At 43.5% G+C, this 21,478-nt stretch overlaps 1 protein-coding gene across 2 annotated transcripts; it reads right to left on the bottom strand.

The window, feature by feature from the left end:
• On the bottom strand, window positions 270-20,964 carry MYLIP (myosin regulatory light chain interacting protein). Of its 2 annotated transcripts, XM_001929076.4 has the most exons (7): window positions 20,625-20,964; window positions 19,342-19,532; window positions 7,176-7,361; window positions 5,498-5,695; window positions 4,570-4,734; window positions 3,202-3,622; window positions 270-1,834 (listed from the first exon to the last, which is right to left on the bottom strand). In XM_001929076.4, exons 1-7 carry the CDS (start codon window positions 20,709-20,711, stop codon window positions 1,745-1,747), a joined length of 1,338 nt encoding a protein of 445 aa, XP_001929111.1. In that variant the 5' UTR covers window positions 20,712-20,964; the 3' UTR covers window positions 270-1,744. The 2 variants fall into 2 exon arrangements, with proteins under 2 accessions (XP_001929111.1, XP_020955872.1); XM_021100213.1 differs by having other exon boundaries at window positions 270-3,622; window positions 20,625-20,950.

Below are 21,478 nucleotides of genomic sequence, written 5' to 3'. Positions count from 1 at the left end.
CAGTCCTTTTCCCAACTGTTACTTTTTGTCTGCTTGTGTATATTACCCCATTTTCATCTACATTTCAATCCTATAAACCAAAAGACACAGATGAGTGAATAACGGGGTAAACAGTCAGTCTCCTTGATGAGAGGCAATACACTAAACATTTTCAAAATTTCCACAAAGGACCACATCAGATACCCACCAGGATGTTAGCAACACTCTTTTCTTTTAAATGAATAAAAACTGGTTTAAATGACAGTAACTATGAAGATACAAACACCGTGTTTGCTTTAAAGTCTTTATTATCCTGAATATAAAAGACAGAAGTCCTTTAGGATATAACAGAGTTCTTTATGTGGAAACATTATTTTTTTTTTACAAGTGAAAAAATAAATACCTCTTGGAATAAAGGCTTATATGCTAATAATGTGCCATAAAAAAGTAGAGTTTTAATATTTGACAAAATGTCTGTGCAAAGAAACAAATGCATAAACACATTACTGCTACATTAAGGCAATATGAAGAGTATACTCAGAAATCTCAGTAAAGTGACAGTGTAGATTTCTAGCTTTAACTTAGCTAGTATTGCACCCAATAAGCTCATCGAGGTTTCCCGACATCCTAGAAAACCCACAAGCTGACCAGCATCCAAAATGCCCAAGTGGGAGTGGAGAACATGATTAGGAAGAGAGAAACAAAAAGACCCCGAAACCCCTCTAACACGTATAGAGGGACAACGAAAAGTTAACACTTAAGCATATAGTACAAAAAAAAAAAAAGCATACAATACCTAAGATATTTATGATAAGGCTGTAAAAGGCTTGATGGCTCAAGCAAAAGCAACCCCACTGGGTGAGGCTGGAGCAGGGTGCATGGGAGAACTCACGAACCACCCTCATTTGTACACCACAGAGCTTCGTCGCAGTAAGCAATGCTCTCTCTTCCCAAGGAACACACACCCCCTTCCCAGCCTTAAAATATTCCACAAACTCAAGAAGCCCAAGGAGTGCTGACTACTCCATAGAACTCATCTAACCAACCTGGCAGCATTTTATAAGTGAAAGGCTTGGGGAAGAGGAGAGGGAGAAGAGATAGGAAACCAGCCACGTGGTGATCTGTTTTCTACTAGCCAGACTGGTTTAAATCCGACAACTTGTTGTCTACCTTTAAAAAGTCCCCGAATAAAGTTTTAACTGTTGGCCTCCCAATTATTCTTGAACAAGTTAGAAAAACAGACATGACATGAAAACAATGACTATCTCTTTGAAGAAAAATGTTCCTATTAAAAATGTCTGGCGCTCCGTGACCCGTACTAAAAAACCCAAGTAAATCCTTAAAAGGAACTCTTACAAAATTGGCTTGCAGGTAGGTAACTTACCTCGGGATATGTTAGGGAGACTTACAACATTATTTTCTAAAAGGTCCCCACTCTTTGGCCATGTTGCCACGGAACCGACGTCCATTCCTTCACTTGATCCTGATTCCTTCGCTAGATCATAAAAAAGAAGCAAAGTTCAAGGAATGTGTTTGGGGCCCAGAGCTCTTCCTCGTCGTCACCCTGGAGGTGCTGATTCTACGTGTGGGACATGTTGGCGGTGAGGAGTAATCGTTTTCTCACTATTCTTCCTTTTGTTTTGTCCCTAAACGTTGCATGGCAGATGGGTGGTGGAGTATTTATTCTCTCCACAGTCTATCATTTTTATAGTTTCTAACAGTGCAGTTCATGGAGACACGGCACGTCTGGTAAGTGCACAGCAGGTCAGATCACAGTCAGGTTCAGGAGACTGGTGTGGGTCGGCAGGTAGACATGCTGGACGTGGTCCACTCGCGACCTGCAAACGGGACATGACTGGAAGAGAGAGGATGACAGTACGAGTCAGGGCACCTTCGAGGATCTGTGTCTTCAGGGTCCACCCAGGTACCTGCACAATCTCGGTTTCTAAGTGCTCCGTGGTCACAACTACTTCTAGCTTTCTACTGGGAGAGATCTTTGCATTCTAATCAGTTTGGGAAAGTTTGCATTTAATAAGAGATTAAAAAAAAAATGAAGACTACGAAAAAGCATAAACTAAAGGAGATTAAGTTACTCTAAACAACGCACATGAGTAAAGGGATTACTAAAGGCATCTTGCTGTGCAATAAGGCTGTGGTCCCTAAGTGGGCTGATTCCAGAGCCTTAGGCAGGGATGTGGAAGACCCTTCCAGAGGCTGAGTGTCCTTGGCTCAGCTGGCTCAGGGTGGTATTCCCAGGTGGATGCCTCATGGCCAGTGAGCATGGCTGCTCTAGTCATGGGTCACAGCTCCACATCCCTGGCTGGCTTCTCAGCAAGCATGTCCTTTCCTCAGCCACAAGGGGAACCTTAGGCATGAGGGTCAGATGATATGGGCAGAAAGGCAAATTGATGACCAACCACTCCTAGGAGATGACTCATCTGAGTATCACCACCTGCTCTTAGGAAGGACACAGGCATCCTGGCATGTGTGCAGCCTTCAAGAGTTCTGAATTAGCAGCTTCTGAAGGACTAGATGTTACTTAGGACTAATTTTACACAAAGCCACAATGAAATTTAGCCAACAGTTTTAGGAAATGAAAACGAATTGAAAATACTATTTTAAGAGAAAATGCAAGGTGCAAGAAAGGGAAAGATACTGCACAAGAGGTGCTTTTGTTTTTTTTTTGGTTGTAGTAATATTACAACTAGTTTGACTTGCTAAGTGAGAGCCAATCCACAAGGCCCCAAGGGAGTACAGGCAGTAAAAAAAAAAAAAAAAAAAAGAATCACAAGTAATCAGTCAACAACCCACTCATGGATAACCCACTCCAAACCCTATTGTTCTTTCTCAGATAATACAAGTATGTAATAAAGACCATCCTCCTAAGTTGTCAGGATGTGGAGGCATCGTGAAACGCAAGAGGAGTTGACCAGCCCTAAGAGGCCTGGATTCCAGTGCCCGGCTCAGCCACTGACTAGATGTGTTACCTTGTGAACTGGAGCCTCGTTTCCAGGCCTTGCAAAAAGCTTGTGATTTTGCAATCACATTGTTAAAAAGAGTGTGCTAATCCGAACTGTTTCCAGAGAGCAACATCTCCTAAGTCGCTAAATACAAAGACTCTCTCCAGGTGGAGATAGACATTCTCCAATGGTGTCCCTCAAGCCAGCACCTGGTCTGTGGCGGCCAGCTGAGCCCTCCCCTGGAGCCCGGGGAGCCCCTCACCTGGAGCTGGGTGGCGCAGCCCTCGCAGCACACAGTGTGGCCGCAGGGGCAGAAGGCCGAGTTGATCTCGCCCTCACAGCACAGCATGCAGAGCATGGCCTCCTTCAGCTTGCGCAGCTCCTCCTGGAGGGCCCGCGTCTGCTGGCAGCTGAGGCCCTCGCAGCTGCTGCAGTTCATGCTGCTCTCGGAGGACTTTAGGGGAGAACTCGGGGGGCTGTGGTCGCTTCTTGGTAAGAGGTCCATCACGCCTGCGTTGTACAGAGCCCTCCTGGCGTGGTCATATACCTCCTTTGAGGTTCTTTTAATATCGAAGACATACTTCTTGCCCAGGTTAATGTTTTCGTTCAGAAACAGAGAAGCCAGGTGGCCCTTCAGGTCTCGGCTGTACTGCATCATGACGGCACTGGTCACTGTGTCGCACCTGCGGACAGAGATGGAACACCCACCTCAGTACTGACAGGCCTGGGCAGCCCTGCGATCCAGGCCTTAAATGCTGCTGAGAACGAGAACATTTGTGTCAGCGTTTAATATGCCTGTTTGGGTGCTTGCAAGTAAATTCTTCCAGTTTTACGTCTTAAGTATCGGAATAATCCCACCTCTATGCTCCTCCAGAGTCCCCAGTACAAGGACCTCTGATCAGGGAGCTGTAAACCCAGAGAGCATCTCCATCTCCAGGGATAGGAGCTACAGTGCAAAGCAGCTTATGGCAAGAACAAGGACATTTTTCTTTGAAGTCCTGGATTTGTGTTAAAATTTTTCTACACATTTTCCATCCTGCTCCACACTGTGTCTCTTTTAACATAAATAAAGGGCTTGGGTTGCCTGCCAATTAAATATCTTAGCTTTTAATTGTGCTAACATTTGAGTCAAATCACAACTCTACTTTAAAGCACCCTCAGAAATGAGGGTATCAATATAGTTACAGAGAGACCCTTCCAATCCACTTAGAGGGCGAGCGTCTGCTGGCCCAGCAAGCTCTCTCAGGAAGGAAAGGTGACTTGGGGATATCCTGTGGGGAGAGGGCAAAGCTGAAGCTCAACAGGCCCATACACTCAAGTTCCCTTGGGGAGGGGGAGCTGTGAGGAATGAGCTAAGAGTGAAATGTGTCTGTGCAGGCAAGTGTACACACACACACACGCACGCAGGCACGCACGCACGCGCGCATACATGTCCTGAGAAGCAGGGTGATTATGAGAAAGACCCAACTGCTAGGGCAGAAACGAAGGGTCCAAAAAGAGCTGACTTCTTAAATTCTGTACAAGGTTCATGGACACAACGGTACCAGGAACTGAAGGTGCCTCGCCCTCACCTGGAAACCCGAGTGCTATGGGCAGACACTGGGGCTACAGGGTGAACAGGGGTACGTGCCTGTAAAAAGCGTGCGTCTCGGTGATGGCTCGGTACAGCCCGCTGGCTGCCCTGGTGCTGATCATCTTAAACAAGAGCACGATGCTGTTCCCAGACTCCTTGGTGACGGTCAGGTACACATTCTTTCCCGACTGAGTCGCCATCTGCACCACAGGGTAAGCGATCCTGAAAGGCGGGAAGAGGAAAGTGAGCGAGCCAGGGGTGGGGCCAGGGGACCACGCTTCATGCGCCCCTCTGCAGGGCCCTCACGGCTTCAGATCGCCGTTCCATCTGATGCGGGGCCGGAGACCATCATAGAAGCGCTGCTCCCAGTCATTGATTCTTGCTGACAAGCAGCAGGGGGGAAGTGGAGAGGCTGCTGGAGCGAGTTTTGGAGGGGGGGTGTAGGTGAAATGAGCTATTTATAGCCACAAATGACTTATTTGAAAAATAGTAGCTTTGCCACATCCCTACACTTGAACTTATATTTAAAAAAAAAAAAATTGAATGGTTATCAAGGCCTCAATAAAATTAATGAACCTACCAAAAATGAAACATGTTATTCCTAAAGGACGACTGTCTAGCAAATCCCTCTCCATTTCCTGTTTGCATGATCAGAGTTACGACAGTCTACACACTTAGGTCGAAACAAAATTTCAGTCTTGGAGTTCCTGTCACGGCTCAGTGGTTAACGAATCCAACTAGGAACCATGAGGTTGTGGGTTCGATCCCTAGCCTCGCTCAGTGGGTTAAGGATCTGGCGTTGCCGTGAGTTGTGGTGTAGGTTGCAGACGTGGCTTTGATCCTGAGTTGCTGTGGCTGTGGTGTAGGCTGGTGGCTACAGCTCCGATTAGACCCCCAGCCTGGGAACCTCCATATGCCACAGGAGCAGCCCTAGAAAAGACAAAAACACACACACAAAAAAAAATTTTTTTCAGTCTTGGGTTACCTGTTAATGGGGCAAAAGTCGTCTTTACAAATTGAGATTCCTTCAGGTCCAACCCCAATGAGGAGTTTCTGCCCTTCGCTGTCCCTCACGGAATGCCATTCTATGCCATAGTTTTCCATCGCTGATACAATCTGCAAAACTTGGTATTCAGCCGAAGCCTGGCTGGTCCCCTCCAACTCTTTATGCTTTGCCACGATGCTACAAGACACCAAGAGGGCAGAGAGATGTACAGACAGATTAACTGATATAGTCTGGAGAGAAATCTGCATCATTTTCACTTAGTGAATTATACTCACCCTGTCATTTATGAATCACAAAAACTTACAGCTATATACTTTTGATGTTCCATCTATTTAGCAAGCTTATTGTAAAGTACTTCTAAGACACTGTTCAAGATTTCAACTACTAAATATTTAGGAGAAAAAAACTACTGGGGGTGACTTGAAAGAATTATGGAAAATCTGTAAACATATACATAAGAAATTTATAGGTAGGAAGGTCTCATGCATTTGTTTACATTTACTTTCTAAGTTTCATTACTCTATAGCATTTTATGGGATTGATCAGATCATTTGCAACTGAAACATGCAGGATTCACTGTATCTATTGGAGTGGAGAGTCCCTAATATAGTCCTTAAAGATCTCCACCTCCTGTGTCCATACCTTCGTGTAATTTCCTTCACTTGAATGCGGGGTGGATTAATGACTTGCTTCTAAAGAGCACAACAGGGCAGAAGTGATGGGATGAGATTAAGTTATAGAGTCTTTGACTCTGTCTTGGGTATTTGCTCTGACTTGGATTCCCTGTCCTAGGGGAAGCCAACCGGAACCCTGGAGAGGCCCCTGTGGTGAGAGCACAGGCCAACTAACAAGCTACCTGAGCTGAAATGGAAGCAGATCCCTCTCTCAGTTAAGCCTTCAGATGAGACTGAACCCCACCGGTACTGACTGCAGCCTCCTGAGAGACCTGGAACCAGAGAACCCAGCCTGTGGTCAGATCCCTGACACAAAGAACTGTGGGATGATGTTTGTTGTTTTGAGGTATTAAGTTTTGGGGGTAAATTGTTACCCAAGAATAGAAGCAAGACACCTATGTTAGGTCTCTTGGTTTAAACCTTGGTTCAATAAAGAAAATACCAACACACATGATAGACTTTTTTTTGCTTGTTAGGGCCACACCTCTGGCATATGGAAGTTCCCAGGCTACAGGGTCAAATGGAATCGGAGCTGCAGCTGCTGGCCTACACCACAGCCATAGCAACTCGGAATCTGAGCCATGTCTATGACTTACACTGCAGCTCACAGCAATGCCAGATCCTTAACCCACTGAGTGAGGCCAGGGATTGAACCCGCATCCTCATGGATAATAGTTGGTTCGTTAGCACTGAGCCAGGATGGGAACTCCCTACGTGATAGACTTTTTAAGAGATTCTTCAAAGGTCAGAGATTTTTAGAATTCCTTTTATATAGCATTTCATATAAAGGCATTTATTTGTGTTTTTAAGTCTCCCCCCCAAAAAGGCTAAGAACACTTTGAAAACAGCTCGTTATACTGGGCAATGGTCTAGTCTCAACCTCACAAACTATCTTCATCTACCATAGTTTTATTTTTTCCTGGAAATTCTTATAAGTTTTCTAGATATATGATGATAAACACGAGCCTGAACTGCAGCCTCACCTGTTCAAGGTGGCACTGGAGAGCTCCTTGGCACACAGTTCCTCATAGCTGTACTTGGCCGTGTTCTGGTTGTAGTCCCCAAACTTGGTCTGGGCCAAGAGAGCACTGAGTTCCACTGCCTGCTCTGGGGAACACTGGAGGTGGCCTGCCAGGAGGGCCTCCTTGATGTGCAAGAAAAAGATATGCCTGCAAAGCAACACAAGAATGGGGTTATGCTGGGGGACTCACCTGGTGTCAGACTTAACCTGCTTAGCCATTTCCTAATCCCTTTCGAGTAAGGAAAGCAGAACCAGGAAGAAAGCTACCTTGAAAATGCTTACCATTAAAGAGTTTTTCAATAAATCCTGAGTATTAAGGCAGAAAATAAGTATAAGGATTAAGTTTCTCTGGAATAAAAAATTTAACCCGAACAACACAAATCTAAGACAAGTTCAGTTAACAGTCAAGTTACAAAATGTAAAATAATTATATACATGATGTTTGCTTCATTATACTTTTTCAAAGAAATTATCTTAATCAGAAAAACTTTATCTTGATGTGGAATTGATCTCTTAAGATCCTTTATTCAAATGACCCTCAACTCTCCAGGTTGCTTTTTTTTGTTTTGTTTTGTTTGTTTGTTTTTTGTCTTTTTTAGGGCCACACCTGCGGCACATGGAGGTTCACAGGCTAGGGGTCGAATCAGAGCTGTAGCTGCCGGCCTACACCTCAGCCACAGCAAAGCAGGATCCTCAACCCACTGAATGAGGTCAGGGATTGAACCCGCAACCCCATGGTTCCTGGTCGGATTCGTTAACCACTGAGCCATGACAGGAACTCCTCAACTCACTAGTTTTAAGGCTCACTTTCTCCTAAGGATCATATTCAAATGTCCAAGTGCTTACAGATTTCTCCACTGGATCTTCTTCAGTACCCAAATTTCACCTCGTTCAAAACCAAACTGTCTTCCTTCTCAAACCTACGTTTTCTCCCAATGGAAACCAGAGACTGACTCGTCATTTTTACCACGCACGGACTCACTTCTGACTCTTCATCTTACTTCTCTACCTTCTTTCTGTCTCTGAAAACTCTTTAAATCCAGTTCATTTTTCCCATTTTTTCACATCCTTTGTCCTACTTGCAGCTCTCAACTGTCAGAATTTACAATATCCTTTAAGCTGATCTCCCTTCTGGACTCTGTGCTAATCCATCTTCCCGGCTGCTTGCTTCAGGCACAAACCTATCATTTCTCTGCTCAGAGCCATTCAAAGAATCCCCACTGTTTGCCTGGAAAGCACAGTGTCAACATGAACTTTGGCTTCTCCACATCCGGCCCCAGATTTCCAGCCACATCTCCTGTCATTCCTTCCAGCCACTATGTACCCCAGGAAAGGGACAATTCCTCTTCCTGGAAACACCGAGCATGTTCGCACCCCCACGTCTCTGTTCTTGCTATTTTCTCTGTCCTGAAGGCCACTCTTTCTGCCCCCTCAATTTAGATACCCTTTTGTCTCTATCACATGCAAACTATTTATTCTTCTATTATATCTGACACGTTCTAACTTCCAGCACATTTAGCTGCACGTAAGCTGACTTTGTTAGTGCCTCTAACATCGGGGAGTGAGCTCTACAAATGCACATAAAACTGCATACTGCCTGCCATTAGTTTATACTCCCATTCTGGTTTCCTTCCATGTGAGCCTGTCCTAACTGTATACAACACTACATTCCACATTTACCAAAAGGTACGTGAGGCTTAGAAACTCCCGGACAACTTTAAATGTTGTTGCCTGCCAATCTGTATTGCCTAAGATTCTGAACAGAGTATCTCAACTGCCACAGGTAGATTGGCCTAGGCTATGAAATTTGTCTCTGGCCAATGTATCAGCATAATCTTCCTTTGATGACTCGACACAGCCTCTGGAACATGCTGAAATGCCATAATAGTCCTCCCATTAACATACGAATTATGATCAAGAGTTCTGAACAGGGCTCCTAAATGCAGCTCCCCTCTTCAGCTGGATACCTGTATGCCAGTCCTCAACACACTTTTATTACTATGCTCGTCTTGTGTCTGTCATCCAGGTAGAAGGGATAATGTGGGCAATGCGAGAAAAGGAAATATAAGAAGAGGCTCTGTTGAGAGTCTTAAAGCTTCAGGCTGACAAGAGCCATTAATCTTCCTTGAAGACATGTTTAAATCCAACGTTTTATGCCTTCTATAATGATAAAGAAATGTTGAAAATTATCAGACTCTGCCAAACACTGCAGTTTTTTCTTTATTCGAAGCCCCCTGTGAAGAAATCACAGTAAGAATGCGTAACAGCACTGAAAGAAGATAAGCACGGTTTTCATTAACCCAAACATCTGTTAGTCTTTAAAGTATTTCTGACATGCTGCTAAACTGAGAAGGGGGTCCCTACTGGGGCAAAGAAATAACTACGAAAATAACTTGTTTTAAAATAGCTATCTGAGGACTGAGGTCTAGTAGTCCCATCAAGTCTTGGTGTTACTGCTTCAGCCTCAGAAGGCTTTTGAGATGACTGGTAAATTTCACATACCTCGCTCGGTCTCTGGATTCATCAGGGGGTGTGTTAGTAGAGAACAAAAATCTAAATACATGCGTAAAGAAGTATGTGTTGAAAGATTTTAAGGCTATCACCCAAACTAAGTCTTTTCCATTTTAATCACTGCTTAGGTGAAAGGATCTTTTAACTGATTTCCAACTATCGAGTTAGAGACGAGTGTAGCCTGAAAAGAAGAGGTTCAAATCGATCCAATTTCTTTTTCCACACTATCCACGCCTACTTCTCGACACACAGCTGCCAAAATCAAAGGCAAAGAAGCAGCAACAAAATATTAACAGGTGGTCAGCAGCCTGAGAGTAATGCTGTTCCTTGCTCAGTGTGTGAGTCAGAATTTTAAAAAGGGGGTGGGGGACAATAGCCTTTTCAACACTCCACATTCTAGACTGCTCTGCAATTGATACCCTGTAAGGAGAAAAATTCTCCCCTTTATCATTTACAGAAACTTTCTGGAAGGACCCTTCCTGCATTTTGCCATTTCATGGCTATAAAGCAACCTTCTCATTTTAAGTCAACGAATTTGTCAGGCACTGCCTCTGTGCCAAGCCCTGTGTGGGGGTTCCAGGGTGAACATATGTGATAGTTGCTTTTTTGATGAACTTAGAGCCTTTTGGTGTGAAGGAAGATAGCCTATCAAAATAGCTCTGGCCACAAACTGGCTCTTGGGTGACAAGTGTATGCTCTCCAGGAGAAGAGCACAATGGTGCAGTGACAGCGAAGGTCACCAGCAGTGCCCGGCCATCAGCAGACTCTACTGAATGTGCTCCTTCTAAGAGGAGGGATAGTAGGGCTCAGAGCAACATTTCCAACAAGGAATCGGGTGATGGCTCAATAGTCAGGGGTGGTTTTGAGTCCAGTATTTTCTCTTATTTTCTCTCAAACCACCTGGATTCTAACTGCCTGGCTCAGGAAGTTCCCCCTCCCGTTTTGTGAAGTGGGTGAAAGGTTACCAACAATGTCAAAATAAACAGATGTGGTCAAGTCAGGCCTGCAATAAATAGCTATTTAAAAAAAAAAAAAAAAAACTAAAGATCAAAAGTGGTTGGCACATCTAGTTCAATTTAAGTTACATGTTAGAATCACTGGACAGAAAGCAAGCCTTTGGGAAAAATTTTTTTTTTAATCTTAAGCAAATGTCTACCAATACGTCCTGTAGACATAAGCCCATTTCTTAAACATTCTTCTGGTTGTCCCTTGAAATTTACGATTCTTCAAGTTTTACCCAGTTACTAAGAAAAATGGTCACTTTCAATATAAGGACAGGGCTCGGGGGCTAGAGTCGTATATCCTTAATATGCTTTTGTTTTGAAGTGTCTACTTCAAAATTCCTCTATTTTGAAAATTAATTCTTTTCCATAGCATTAAGGAACAAAGTTGGGTCATTCACCTTTTGAGAACTATAATCAGAACACTTTCCTCTAAATCTTGGCTTGTTTCATAGAGAAATCATCTCATAATCAAAGCAGAACTTTCTGCAAGTCAATCAGGCGCTGTCCATCTGCTCATCACGGACAGTTCCTCTCAACTGCTGCCCCCCAGGTATCTTCCCAGTTACATCATGCTGAAGAGCTTCTCTTGACACAAACACAAAACAACTCGATCCACATTCACTGCTAAACGCAAAATTAAGTAGCTCACCTAAAACATCTCTGAAATGGCTAAGGAGCTATCTTTAAAAACTCTCCAGCCCCAACATCTGAAGTGAATTTCTCCCCCAGAGGCGTGCCTGAACCTGGCCATCCCCTGTAATGGCTGGTTTGTCCCTCACAGAGTAAGACACCGCCCCCACCAACTGAGACCACCAGTATGCCCGCCCCAGTCCTATGAGTCATTAAACCACCTCAGTTCATTTCACACCAAGCTCTAACCACATTGTATTTTAAAACTACCAAATCAAAACAGAATTGCTATTGGTTTGTTTTGTATCTTAAATCCCAGTGAAACAAAAATCAGTTCAAGATGGATCATAGGCCTAAACACAAAAGCTAAAACAGTAACACTTTTGCAACAAAACACAGGAAAGCATCTTCATGACTTGGAGGCAAAGGTTTCTCAGGATGCATTCAGCAAAAACTGTGAGAGAAAAAAGTGGTAAGTGAGACTTCAACATTAAAAATTTCTACTCATCAAAAGACATCAAAAAACAGGGAAACCACAGGAAAAAATGTATTTCTGAAGCACATATTGTTTATTAAAAACAAACAAAAGTCTATCTGACAAAGGACTCGTGTATATATATAAAGAAGTGCAGCTCAAAAGCAAAGGCAACAACTCAGTAAAACAGGTAAGTAACTTGGATACCTCACAAAGGATGTACAGAAGGCCAATAAGCATGTAAAAAAGTATTAAACATTATTACTAAAAACACAGAAATTAAAGCCACAATGTGCTACCACTACAAACCCACCAGAAGGCTGGCAGGGCTGTGGAAGAACTGGTCCCCTACACACTGCTGACAAGAGTACAGAACGGTACAACTGCTTTAGGAAAAGGTCTGGCAGTTACTTATAAAACTAAATAATTACCTTCTCTACGACCCAGCAAGTCCATTCTTATATTTACTCAAGAGAAATGAAAACACATGTCTACGAAAGAAAAGACTTGTGCTTGAATATTCAGAGCAGCTTTATTCATGAGAGCTGGAAAACAGGTGCCACAAGAGAACTCCATATTCTAATTCTTGGTAAGGATTTTGTTTAAACAGGTACATGCATTTGTCAAAACTCATTAAATGGCATAATTAGGATTTGTGCATTCATCATACATAAATTTTATTTTATTTTTTTTTTGTCTTTTAGGGCCACAGCATATGCAGGTTCCCAGGCTAGGGGTCGAATCAGGGCTGTAGCTGCCAACCTACATCACAGCAACACCAGACCTGAGCCGTGTCTGCGACCGATACCACAGCTCATGGCAACACTGGATCCTCAACCCACTGAGCGAGGTCAGGGATCAAACCCGCAACCTCATGGTTCCTAGTCAGATTCGTTTCCACTGTGCCATGACATGAACTCCCCCACATGTAAATTTTATATCAAAAGAAAAAAGAACTGTAGGCAAATACTGAGTTCTAGTTAACAATATGCTCACTGAAGTGTTTAGGGGATGTGTACTTACGACTTATTTTAAAAAACATCAAATAATAGATTGATGGACAGGTAGAAGGTTCAAAAAATGGATAAATATGCAAAAAAGCAAGTATATGAAACTGTTAATAGTAGAATCTAGGTATTGTTCACTGTAAAAATCTTCAACTTATCCTTCGTTTGAAAATTTTCACAGTAAGAGGTTGAGAAAATAATACTAGTAAAAATCCCTCAGAGTTCAAGTTCAGAATTCAAAAGAAGCGCCATTCCTAAAGCGAACCATCAAATCCGCCACCCCTCCTGGGAGAAACTGAGAAATACAGGCCAATAATTACCAAGTCAGGTCTCCATCCAGGCTTAAGGAAATCCTTCTCAAAGCCCAAAATACAAAATGGGAATTATTGGTTAAATGTGCTTCCTTCTCAGGCTCCAAAGCCATTAAAAATACGGAGGGGGAGTTCTCTTGTGGCTCAGTGGGTTAAGGGTCCAGCACTGTCACTGCAGTGGCAGGGGTCACTACCGTGGCGTGGGTTTAGTCCCGGGCCCTAAAACTTCCACATGTCACAGACAAAACCAACAAAACGAAACAAACAAACCAACAAATACAGAGGATACAGGTAAGGGAAATTCCTAACTTCAAAGGTGATTACAACTCACACCAGAAAAATACTGGGAAGCATAAAATCTGCACTTTGAAAAAATATGATTACTCATTCACGATAGATAGCTGTTGCTAAGCAAACAACAGTCCAGGCAATCGTGTGGTTAAAAAGCAGTTAAAAAGTATTAACTACATCTCTTCCTCTACAATCTAGATTAGAGGGACTATCAGGCCCAGGAGAGACCTGGGATCCGGCTGCTGTGAGTCATGACTCAAAATAAATACACCAGTGGGGTCAGTGGAGCCTGACCCCACTGGTCACCCCGAGTCTGACCCTAAGTGCCAGCTAAATATTCAAATTGCATTCATGACATTCAAAATGAAAAGTTCATTTTGGTTACATAAGCATTAATTTCTCAAATGTCCTCTGGTATTTCACACACCTGTATAAGTATCAGAAATGCACCCGCATGTTCAATGCAGCACTATTCACAATAGCCAGGACATGGAAACAACCCAAATGTCCATCGACAGATGACTAGATTAGGAAGATGTGGTATATATACACAATGGAATACTACTCAGCCATAAAAAAGAATGACATAATGCCATTTGCAGCAACATGGATGGAACTAGAGAATCTCATACTGAGTGAAATGAGTCAGAAAGACAAAGACAAATACCATATGATATCACTTATAACTGGAATCTAATATCCAGCACAAACGAACATCTCCACAGAAAAGAAAATCATGGACTTGGAAAATAGACTTGTGGCTGCCTGATGGGGGAGGGAAGGAGTGGGAAGGATCGGGAGGTTGGGCTTATCAGACACAATTTAGAATAGATTTACAAGGAGATCCTCCTGAGTAGCATTGAGAACTATGTCTAGATACTCATATTGCAACAGAACAAAGGGTGGGGGAAAAATGTATACATGTAAGGATAACTTGATCCTCTTGCTGTACAGTGGGAAAAAAATAAATTAAAAAAAAAAAAAAAGAGAGAGAGATTGAGGGTATCCAGGTGGGAAATCTGTGGCTAAAGTAAATATATAACGACACAAACATCCCATATTCTGAGCAAAAGGAAAAATAGATAAATTAGAATTCAGAAATGTAATTAATACTTTCTTTGGAAATAATGTACAAGTCTGTTTTTATCTTTTTTACCTTCCTGGGGCCTATTATGTTTGGGCATACCAAAAAAAAAAAAAAAAAAAAAAAAAAAAGTGTCATACTTTTAGGCATGTAGTTGAGATGGAAAACATAAACACTCCTGCAATAGCACCCTGTGGAATTTACCCATCCTGAATCACACGATGGCAAACTATGTAATCAACCTTTACCGTCAATGACATTGTTTTATAAGACTGAACATGATTAAAGGCACTGGCTAGTATCAATGTGGTTCAGCTCTGGACGGTTTGGAGATTATCACTTCCCATCTGTCTATAGTTTGCATGTGGTATTTGCTTGTGGGTTTCCCTCAGTTTGCAATGTTTAAGTGATTTGAGAGATAGCAAAAAACCAAGTTTATTAAGTACTTAGGACTTACAAATTGGTTGAAATTAGATAGTAAACCTACAGCTTGAAAACTATCTGAACTTCGTAAAAGGTCCGGGCTAGTGGTAGTTCATTCCAGATAAGAGCTAACAGCCACAAGGAACAAATGGCTTGGAGTGGGGTGGAGGGGATGAAGGAAGGAAGCAAGCAAACAAAAGAAGGCCAAGCACCGAGCAAATTCTTAACAGAGAAAAATCACTACAAAACATTTAATGAGGAGATTTCTTTTAGATAGGCCCAGACTTTTCAGGTTATAGAAGCAAATGAACAAACATTTCAGTATCTATATAAGAAAATTCATAATGGAGTTCCCTGGTGGCCTAGCAGTTAAGGATCCAGCATTGTCACTAGTGTGGCTTAGGTTTGATCCCTAGCCTGGGAACTTCTGTATATTGTGGGCATGGCCAAAAAAAAAAAAAAAAAAGAAAGAAAAAAAATTTCTGTTATTCATATTGGTTAACACCATTTTAATGTATTTCCAAGTTTTTCATTCATTAATTCAATAAATATTTACACACCAGGCACTTGCTAGACTCTGGGGATACAAGGCTGATCTAAAGGAATTTAGATTATTAGAGTGACTGACAATATCTAACGGAATTTAGATTATTAGAGTGACTGACAATAACCACGTTGTCGCATAAGTAAACGGCATGTTACATGCTCATTCAATGCTATAAAGGGAAGCTACACGACGTCCTGGGAGTTTAGCCTCCTGAGCAGGCCTAGAGAAGGCTTTCCTGAAGACTGATGAGTGAGCTGGGGTCTGAAGTCAAACTCATCACTGCTCGAAACTTTAAAAAAAATTTTTTGGGGGGGGTCTTTTGTCTTTGTTGAGCATCCAGTCTCCAGAACCTATCATCTTCTTTTTGTTTGTTTGCTTGTTTTTTGTCTTTTTAGGGCCGCACCCTCGGCATATGGAGGTTCCCAGGATAGGGGTCTAATCAGAGCTGTAGCCGCCGGCCTAGACCACAGCCACAGCAACTCAGGATCCGAGCCATGTCTGCGACCCACACCACAGCTCACGGCAAAGCTGCATCCTTAACTCACTGAGCAAGGCCGGGATCGAATCCGAGTCTCAGAGATACTAGTGGGTTTGTTAACCGCTGAGCCATGACGGGAACTCTGCAACTTTAAAATAATGAGATTCAATGTTTAGGGTTATAGCATTTTGCGAATATGGAGTTCAGGACTCGTGGAGCCCTTGGCTTGGGATTGTTTTCTGGGATAGAGGATTCCGGTGGTGGGTGTTAACGAAGCAGGGTGCCCCTAGCAAAACCCACAGAGCTCTGCTAAAATGTGGCAAAGTCAGGAGAAACAGACTTTATTGACTGTGGATGGTATAATTACCATGCCTAAAGATGAAGCATATAATTTTCTAATCTCTAGTTTTGAAGATGTTGACAAAATCTCATCTGAATTTCTGTGAATAACCTTAGAAACCTGTGAAGAGCCTTAGAAAGGCAAAAATTTCAAAGACCATTTATGATTTCAGATCTATTTCCAGGATATATTACTTTCACTTTTAGCTCTAATCCGTAACATGGCAAACACCTGCTGAAAATACCTGCTGTCTCCATCTCTGCAATGTGCTAGCTGAGTCTAACAAAGCTCTCGGGCGACTTTCCAGAATCCCCATTCAAGAGCAAACATAATAATCTGAGTCCAGAATCAAACCTAAAATTTGGCCATATCAGAAGCCAGAGTAACTCAATCTACTCATCTTAGCACACACTGGATATGTTTTTCTTCTATCTTCAGAGAAATGTAGAATGCATTAGGAGAATAACATGAGAGGAAGCAGAAGCAAAGAAGAAAAAATCTACCACTAGAAGGAATTTTAAAGAACTTCTTTCAGGGTTTTCAGCTAGTCTCAGTCTTGGAAGTCTGTAAATGCTGGTTAGTAGCTGAACTGGATCTAGAATGCAGGGCTTCTGTCTCACCCCTGGAACACTCCTGTTACAAAAACAGGCCTTCTAACTGTCATTCTCACAGCAGCCTCCCTAATCTGATGCAAACTAATGTATTAACTGGCCCCCAGTTAGGCCAGCTCTACTACGATCAGGCTGCTTTAATTGTCCACAGAGGACCACTTGGCCAGGATATTTCAGCATCATTTAATAAACTGTCCAGACACTTTCAGTATACTAAATGTACCCTCATGACTTCAGAGATGGTAAAAGATCACCTCTCCTAATTGGATTGGCAAAGCTCAGTTTACTCACTGCATAAACAGGTCTATTTTATTTTCATGGCACTATAAATATTTTATAACAAATAATTAAACATCAAAATGTTTATCTGCCAGCTTCATCTTGCTAACATTACGAAAAATAAGTATTTCTATTCTATAGTATCATGCACGTAAAAACAATGCTAACTGTAACTAAACTGGACCCAACACAACTTCTGATCTCAATGAAAAGGTACAATGCTAATTATAAATCGCTACCTAGTTACTAAAGTAGAATGCTATACAAACTTTGGGTGGTATTTAAATTCTGTATTTTAGACAACACCACGAAAAAAAGTAAAATTCACTAATATTTTAAAAGTCAAAAGTTTAGCTCACACATTTTCAATACAATTTCTAAAGGAATGAAAATCAATGAAAATTATCCAGTCTAACTAGGTATGTGCATTCTTTGAGTGCTATTAGGCATGAATCTCAAGAGTCAGAGTCAACTGAGTCAACAAAGTAGGAAATGTGATCCCAATTCAAATTCATAAAATGGCTCTATTTCTTGCATGAAAAAAATGCATTTTTGATAGTGGTTATTAACTCTTATTACAAAAAAAGCACAGGCAAACACCATCTAGTAATAAATTTTAAAAGTTTGTAAGCATTTATAACACAAATATACACATTAGGTTATTATGACTGAGGCCATTGTTTAAATGATGTCTTTGGTCCTCCAAGCTTCTGCAGATTAAATTTATGTCATCAAAATAGATTTGCATCTGGAGCCCTTGAAATAACTGCCAAATCATGATAAAGCTACACAATGAAAATTCCAAGATTGTTGTGTTTCTTTCCTCTTACTCAACTGCAAGTTATCACACTGAAGTGCAAAGTGGAAGCATTCGAAAATTAGTCAAAAAGAAAAAAAAGCCTAACCTATTCTGATTCGTATAAACAGCTAAAACATCCTTAAACATGGAATCACTTGAATATCGTGCAAGACATTTTCAGAAGCACTAAGCATTCAATATACTAGCTTCTCTCAGATACCAAATTGAACATTTCCTTCACCCTTTAAAGTTTCGTAACAAGGCAAAACAGATTTCAAATTCAGATGAATAGTACTTCAAAATGTTTCTTTCCGTCCTTTGGTAAACAACCAAAAAACTGACATGCTAAAAACTCTTAAAGGATGTGTATAGCTCACTCATCGTTACTCAAAGTTGTCACACTCACATTTTTCATGTGCTGGCAAATTTCCAAGCCAAAGGATTATGAAAAAACATCAGAACTTGGATCCAAAGTTTGCTGTGCTTAAAAGTAGTCATTTTCTTTCCTTTTTTTTTTTAAACATGCCACTGTAAGATTTAGGTTTCCTGTATTTTAGCAATAAACACTAAATTCTGGTTTCCTAGCTTGGCTCTCTTTGAGAAAAGTATTATAGACAGTCTAGAGGAGAAACCATTTTCTGTTTGAAAAAAGAAACCACATGCTCCAATTATCTATCACTATTGGTGGCTTCCTAGAAATAAAGAGATAAATTTAACAATCCAAATTCAACAATCATGCATAACACATCTGTGGAGTGGAGTTTGATTACTACTGGCCTTAAAAGAAGTTTTCCTACTAAGTTTTCAAGAAACTGAAAAACTTTTAAAATTCTGCATTTACTCGGACAGAGCTCCTTCCTACAGACTGTAATCTGACACTAGGCTGAAGAAGTTGACCAAGTTTAAGTAACCCAAGAGGAACTGTTTCCTGCTTTCTGTTAGAGCAGTCTGCAATGACCTATAGTAACACTGCTGAGGCAGAGGTTACTATCGGACAGTAGATGCTGCTATCAGGAAGTCAGTTGGTCCCTTTCTTTCTTTTTTTATTTGATTTTTTTGTGTGTTGTGGCACTGATCAAGTGTAAAAAGTCAGCCCTGCTCACCCACTGTTTATAAAGACAAGAAAAACACCAGAAGAGTTGGAAATCATACCCCAGGCCAACTATGCACCTCTCTTTTCATCTCAACAAAAGAACTGTGGAAAACTTCTGAGTTAGGAACCAACTCGCTCTGTAACAAAACAAATTTGCCTGTGAACATCTCTGGGAGGTGCAATGGCCCCTTCCTAAATGGAACCAAAGGTCTATTTGACATTGGTTTATTTTAGGGTCACTTTACCTAGTCTGTTCCTGTAAAATGAGATGAGGCTCCACGAAGAACTTGACTCTCAGTTTAAGCCGGTAAGGGGCTAGCCCATCCATCTGCTGGGAGATCCGATTTCTTAGATTTAGCCATAAACTTTCACCTTTGCTACCCGTAAATTGCAGTCCAAAATAATCAACTTCTATAATTCCCAATCGCCTGCACACCTAAAACAAAAACAAATGCAGCATGGATGAGCAAGTGGTCCACGGGATTAAAGCAAACCCAAAGGCTTTAACATTCCTGCCTACTTTAAAAACAAAAAAACAAAAAAACACAAGGTTCAACAACGGTGTTACAATTCCTGTTGTTAGCTAGAACAAGGTTCTAAGGCTCCAGGGATGTTAAACCACTACTAGATAGAGGCACAAAAGGAGTTCTCAAAATGCAGCCTTCCAGAAAAGCTGAGGAGGGGAATCCACGGGGTATTCTCCTCCTCATTCCAATCACCGGAATTCCCTCCACCAGCACAATCCGCACAGCTGATTTGGCAGCTTATTATTTGGGCAATTTTAACCATCTGGACTCCAACAAAACAAACACATTGAGCTAACACGCCACAAGTGTCAGCTAAGCTTGTAGGTTTTCCAAACATCTCAGGTCGAGGGGGTTTGAGGGCAAAGCGTTTCTCTTGAGCTGAATTTGCCATCTGCCATACTACTATGTACACTATTTGGAACCGTTCTTCTTTACTCTTAAGGAAACGCGTGCTGAAAGACAGCCGTGAGGTAGAAAAGCCAAACCTGTGGTCCTCTTGTCCCCCGCAATAGGGGAGATGCAGGTAGATGAACGGTCCATTAGACAGGTAGCAAGAGGCGAGGGCCTGGCTTATCTGCCAAGCAACCCACGGGACCTGCGACTGCTTCCAGCCACCGCAACCCGGGGCGCAGGTGGCGCTGCCAGGCCCCGCGGGGACCCGACAGGAGGCATCACGCACACACCTGCGGCAGGTGTGCTGGGCCCCCTTCTTCCAGGAGAGTGCCGGGCTGGGGGGCAGGGTGGTAGGCCCGCCGCGCGTCCCCCGAGACACCCACCCCCACTCCTCCAGGCGTCCCCCGCGCGCCGGGAAGGGGGCCGCGCGCCCCACGGCCTCGAGGAGGAGGGGGCGCGGGCCGGGCGCCTGGGGCGCACTCCCTCCGCCGCCGGCGCCTCCGCGATGCCGGCCCCCGAGAAGCCCCGCGTCCGGGCTCCTGGAGCCACCACGAGGCCCCTGGGCCTCTGGAGCCGGCTGGGGCCCCCGCCTGGCCCCTGGTCCTCACCTGGTTGAGGCAGTCCTCGCCATTGGCTTTCGCCTCCACCTCCACCTCCATCAGCACCGCGTCCGGCCTCGTCACATAGCACAGCATGGCTGGGGCCGCCGCTGCCGCCACAGCCGCCTCGTCTTTGGTGTGCGCGGGGCTCAGACCCAGTTCCCGTCTCGGCGAGGCTGGCCCTCAGGAGGCTGCAGCCTTGCAGACCCCTGCCCTGCACACCGCAGCCGCCGCGCCCTCGCCGCCACCCCCTTGCCAGCGCGCCCGGCAGCCGGCTCGCTGACTCCCGCGGTGGCGCCGCACTCCAGCAGCCCGACTGCCTGCGCCGCGACAGGGACTCCTCAGATATAGCGGCCCCGCCCCCCTCGGCTGGGAGCCCCCGCCAATCACGGTGGCCCCGCCCCTCCACCGCCGCCCCACCAGCCAATAGCGACGCCCGCTCCCCTGCCGCCCGCCCTTCCAGCGTCGGCTGAGTTCCCCTCAGCCTCCCCGGGAGGTGGCAGCTCGCGGGCGGCGGGCGCTGCGGGAGGAGGGAGGACCTGGGACGCAGCCTCTACCTCTGCCCGCTGGGCGACGCTGCTCCGAGCCAGCGATCGCCCGGGGCTCCCAGGCTGGGACGACTTTCAGTCGGGCTCGAATTTACATTGATTAAACGCCTCCAAGCAGCCGCTGTTCTTCAGAAGCCTTGAGGTGGAAGCGGATAGGAAAGAGAACAACCCCAAAGCCTAAAAAAAAACTGTTTCCCCTGTGGTTTGCCACAGTGGGTTGCTGGAAGGCGGAATTCTTGTTCTTTATTTTAGGCGCCGTCATTGAAAAAACAAAATCTGAGTATAAAAGTTTTTGCGATTGTTCAATAAGCCAGG

The sequence above is a fragment of the Sus scrofa genome, chromosome 7 (genome assembly GCF_000003025.6).
Source record: "Sus scrofa isolate TJ Tabasco breed Duroc chromosome 7, Sscrofa11.1, whole genome shotgun sequence".
Taxonomy (NCBI): Eukaryota; Metazoa; Chordata; class Mammalia; order Artiodactyla; family Suidae; genus Sus; species Sus scrofa.
The sequence above is the reverse complement of the archived record's forward strand: the minus strand, read 5'-3'. Positions and strand labels throughout refer to the sequence as shown.